The 5,548-nt window shown below is 43.3% G+C and overlaps 1 protein-coding gene across 1 annotated transcript in view; it reads right to left on the bottom strand.

Annotated features, from left to right (window-relative positions):
- SLC10A6 (solute carrier family 10 member 6) overlaps positions 1-5,548 on the bottom strand; it is a 36,767-nt gene that overhangs the window by 12,069 nt on the left and 19,150 nt on the right. The window contains exon 3 of the mRNA XM_004390405.2: positions 4,531-4,619. Within this exon, the coding sequence (XP_004390462.1) occupies positions 4,531-4,619 (89 nt within the window). The remainder of the gene's footprint in view (positions 1-4,530; positions 4,620-5,548) is intronic.

Genomic DNA, 5,548 nt, shown 5'->3' with positions numbered 1-5,548 from the left:
GGGTCGTAGGGATAGGAAGCAAAAATTTTGTGAGTAGGTCACTAGGGGTAATAGTGAGTGTTGCCACTCCCATTTCCACCCCTTGATTCCTGGACCCGTGAATCCTGGCTATAGGACAAACAGCACCATGTATATTGGATGCTGGTTTAGAGCATATAAAGCCTCCTGGAAAACATTGTCCCAACCCTGCAAGATATTGCCACCTAGCTGGCACCATTAGAAGGCCATTTCATCATTCTATCAAGCCAGCTGCTTCAAGATGATGGGGAACATGGTAAGACCAGTGAATTCCATGAGCCTGAACCTGTTACGGAGTCTTCTTTTGTTCTGGGTCCCACTCAAAACTGCACTACATTTTCATGAACTGAGTCCCTTAATCTGAGGTGATGCTGTGTGGAATACCATGATTGTGGATAAGGCATTCTGTAAGTCCACAGACAGTAGTTTTGGCAACAGCATTGCATGCAAGGAAGGCAAATCCATGTCCAGAATGTCTATTTCAGTAAGAACAAAACACTGCCCTTTCCATGATAGATAAGATCCAATGTATTCAACCTGCCACCAGGTTGTTGACTGATCACCTTGAGGAATGGTGCTACATCGGGAACTCTGTGTTGGTCTCTGCTGCTGGCAGACTAGGTGCTCAGCAGGGGCTGTAGCCAAGTCAACCTTGGTGAGTGGGAGTCCATGTTGCTGAGCTCATGCCTAACCTCCATCCCTGCCACTATGGCCACTTTGTTCATGAACCCATTGGGAAATGATGGGAGTGGCTAGGGGAAGAGGATGACTGGTTTCCACAGAACATGTCATCCTATCCACTTGATAGTTAAAATTCTCCTCTGCCAAAGTCACCATTTGGTGAGCATTCATATGAGACACAAATATGTCCACTTCTTTGGCCCACTCAGAGAGATCAATCCACAGATCTCTTCCCCATACCTCCTTGTCACTAATTTTCCAATCATGTTCCATCTAAGTCCCTGACCATCCAGCCAAAGCATTGACCACAGCCCATGAATCAGCATACAACCGCACATCTGGCCATTTCTCCTTCCACGCAAAGTCAACAACCAGGTGCACTGCTCAAAGTTCTGCCCATTGGGAGAATTTCCCTTCAGCACTGTCCTTCAGGTACTGGACTGCTGCCCCATCCACTTTCGAGTGGTGTTTGCATATCACACAGAACCATCTGTAAACTAGGCATGAGTTTTCTCTGCCTCAGTCAGTTAATCATAAGAACTCCCCACGAGGCCATAGGTGCAGACTGAGAGAGGGCAGGTAATGTGACAAGAGTGGAGACCATGGGCATTTGGGCCACTTCCTCATGCAACTTACTTGTGCCTTCAGGTCCTGCTCAGGCCCAATCTCACATATACCACTTCCATGTAATGATGGAGTGCTGCTGTGTGTGTCAGATGTTATGGTTTTGTGGGTCAGACAACACCCAATTTATGATGTGCAGCTCAGGCCACGTGGTGACTTGGTGTCCCATGGTCTCTACTAAGGCCTAATAACAAGCCAAAAGATGTTTCTCAAAAGGAGAATAGTTATCTGCAGAGGATGGCAGGGCTTTGCTCCAAAATCCTAAGGGCCTGCACTGTGATTCACCAGTAGGGGCCTGTCAAAGACTCCAAACAGCATCTCTATCTGCCACTGACACTTCAAGTACCATTTGATCAGCCAGATCATATGGCCCAAGTGGTAGAGCCACTTGCACTACAGCCTGAACCTGTTACGGAGTCTTCTTTTGTTCTGGGTCCCACTCAAAACTAGCAGCTTTTCGAGTCACTTGATAAATAGGCCAGAGTAGCACACCCAAATTAGGGATATATTGCCTCCAAAATCCAAAGAGGCCCACCAGGCATTGCACCTCCTTTTTAGTTGTGGGAGGGGGCAGATGCAATAGTTTATCTTTCACTTTAGAAGGAATATCTCAACATGCCCCACACCACTGGACCCCTAGAAATTTCACTGAGGTGAAAGGCACCTGAGTTTTTGTCAGGTTAATTTCCCACTCTCTAACACGCAAATGTTTTACTAGTAAGTCCAAAGTTATTTGGCACTTCTTCCTTACTAGGTCCAACCAGCATAATGTCATCAATGTGAATGGACCAGTGTGACATCTTGTGGAAGGGAAAGGTGATCAAGGTCCCTGTGGACTAAATTATGACATAGAGCTGGAGAGTTGACATATCTCTTAGGTAGGACAGTGACGGTGTATTGCTGGCCTTGCCAGCTGAAGGTAAACTGCTTCTGGTGGTCCTTCAAAACCAGAATTGAGAAAAAGGCATTAGCCAGATTAATAGTTGCATACCAGGAGATGTCTTAATCTGCTCAAGTAATGAAACCACATCTGGAACAGCAGCTGCAATTGGAGTCACTAGCTGGTTAAGTTTTCAATAATCCACTGTCAAGATATATCTGTGTTTTGCACAGACTAAATAGGTAAGTTGAATGGTGATGTGGTGGGAATCACCACTCCTGCAAACTTCAAGTCCCTGATGGTGGCAGTAATCTCTGCAATCCCTCCAGGAATGCAGTATTGCTTTGATTTACTATTTTTCTAGGTAGGGGCTTCCACCTGGCTTTCTTTCAAGGCTGTAGTGGCAACTTTGAGGTCATTTATGCAGCACTTGAGCTTTGACTCTGAAGCTCTGAGCTCATCTCTTTCTTTCACCACTTTATATAGTGAAAGTAGGACCAATCAATCAGCTTCCTTATACTTCTCAGTCGGACAAAATTGTATAAAAATATCAAACATGTGATCTCCCAGAGCTTCACCTCTCACCAATACTTGATCTATTGATGATGATATTTTGCATATTTCTTTTGCCACCTCACCCCATGGATTATCAGTGTTCTTTTTACTACTGGAAGCAGAGTCATCAACATCTTTAAGATTAACCAGACTTGAGAACCAATTTAAAAAACTGATCCTTACAATTTTGGTTCTCTATAACCACTAGCAGTAATGTCTTAGGCTGTGTTCTCTAGAGAAGCAAAACTAGTTAAGCATATATATATATAGAGAGAGAGAGAGAGAGATTTATCTCAAGGAAATGGCTCACACAGTTATAGAGGCTGGTAAGTCCCAAGTCTGTGGGTCAGGTATCAGTCTGGAGGCTTTTCCTGACTCATGTAGCTGTAGGGGCTGAAGAACTCAAGATCAGCAGATCAGATGGCAGGCTGCTGGCTCACAGGCTGTGGAGGCTGATGAATCCAAGATCAGCAGGTAAGACAGAAGGCTGCTTGCTCACAGGCTGTGGAGGCTGATGAATCCAAGATCAGCAGGTAAGACAGCAGGCTGCTTGCTTGCAGGCTGCAGAGACTGATGAATCCCAAGATCAGCAGGCAATGCGGCAGTCCACTGGCTCAAGTCCGAAGAACCAGAGGTCAGATGATGATGAGCCGGACGCAGGATCCAGAGTGAGCAAAAGCCAGTGAGCTTTGCCAGAACATCGATATATATTGGAAGCAGGCCACACCCCAGAGGAAATTCCCCTTACAACTGATTGGCTGATCACATCAGATCACATCATGGAGGTGATTACATTATTTCACAAAATGGAAGATAAGTACATCATTACATAACTGCCAGATTACTTCATTACATAACTACCAAACTACCTTACATAACTGCCAGACCATTGAGAATGATGGCCAGCCAAGTTGACACTCAACCTTAAACATCACAAACCCCAAACTAAAGTGAACTGAGGCGTATTTGCTAAACCCCCTAATTAGCCCCAAATGTTTATTTCTTTATAAAGCTAAAATACAACTAAAATATTTTTAAACATCCATGAAAGCAATGCATGTTACAATCTTGCTTACCCTAAAACTATAACTAGAAAAATGGTATCATGGTTAGAATGCCTCCTCCCTAGCTATCTACTTTAAAAAAAGCCCTTTAACAGGGGGATTTGATTGTTCTCTGAGCAGACAAAAGATAACCCTGCAAAGTCAAGGGCAGTTTCTCATTGCCATAATTCGATGGCCATACTCTCCTCAATCCTTTGGGAATGGTTTCATTTCAACTGTCATATTCATCTGTTCAACCCTTGCTCATGTGTGCAAACTACTTCAGAGGTTCTCCCAAAAATACTTCTGAAAGACAGCCTTTTGTCCTGCTTTTCCATGAAACCAGCAATATTCTTGAACATTAGAGCTCCATTTCAGACATATTGGAACAGCTTTTGAATTGAGAGTGCCTGTATCAAACCCTGTGAATGGACTAGCCCTGAGCACTCTCTGTCTACATATACAGACGTAATCTTTTCTATCATTAAAGCAAGAGCACCATACTTTCCAGGGTGTCACAAGCCTCGGTGTACAGACCTAAGGAGTGACAGAGCAAGGCTTAGAGAAGTGGAGGAAACATGGAGGCTGACTCCAAAAGTGCAGGACATGTAAGGAAAGTTACTGGGTGTGGGCTGTATTTGATCGGCTTGTTGATTCCAGTCATTACTACGTCTGTCTTCCAAGTCTCTGAATCTGAGAATGTGCTAACTACAGCATGGAGTCACTTACCTTGAGAATGATTTTGGATTGTTTCGGCCACCTGTAATTCACATAGACACCAAAGGCCACGGGAATGGTCAGGCATACAAGAGAAATTCCTGAAGAAAAGAAAAATCCATCAGACAGTATCCCCTCTCTCCTTGACTTCTCAGTCCTCCTCAACAATTTCTATTTCAATTAAATAAAAGCTTTAATTGAAGCTGCATGTTATTTTGGAATCCACCTCCAGTAATAAAAAAAATCTTTGGAAGACAGTCTTTGAAGTTTATGTGTCACTAATGGAATGCCGCCAGGCCCATCATTTTTCTCTCACATGGAATTTTAAATACAAATGGAGACATAAAGATTAGAAAACAGGAGCACCGTTTGAAGTCCATGGAATTGTTTGGTCACTATGTATTCCCTTAGGGATTTAGGACAGGACGTGGAACCAGGGATATCATTGCTGATGTCAGATGGATCTTGGCTGGAAGTAGAAAATACCAGAAAAATGTTTACCTGTGTTTTATTGACTATCCAAAGGCATTCAACTGTGTGGATCATAACAAATTATGGATAACACTGCAGAGAATGGCAATTCTGGAACTCTTAATTGTGCTCATGATGAATCTATAAATGGATCAAGAGGCAGTCGTTTGAACAGAACAAGGGGATACTGCATGGTTTAAAGTCAGGAAAGGTATGTGTCAGGGTTGTATGCTTTCATCATACATGCTCAGTCTGTATTCTGAGCAAATAATTTTATGAAGCTGGACTATATGAAGAAGAAGGGGGCATCAGGATTGGAGGAAGACTTATTAACAACCTGTGTTACGCAGCTGAGACAACCTCGCTTGCTGAAAGTGAAGAGGGCTTGAAGAACTTACTGATGAAGATCAAAGACCACAGCCTTCAGTATGGATTACACTTCAACATATAAGAAAACAAAATTCCTCACAACTGGACCAATACTTAACATCATGATAAATGGAGAAAAGATTGAGGTTGTCAAGGATTTCATTTTACTTGGATCCACAATAAACACCCA

This window comes from Trichechus manatus, unplaced genomic scaffold (genome assembly GCF_000243295.1).
Source record: "Trichechus manatus latirostris isolate Lorelei unplaced genomic scaffold, TriManLat1.0 scaffold00296, whole genome shotgun sequence".
NCBI lineage: Eukaryota > Metazoa > Chordata > Mammalia > Sirenia > Trichechidae > Trichechus > Trichechus manatus.
This window is presented reverse-complemented; position numbering and strand designations above follow the sequence as displayed.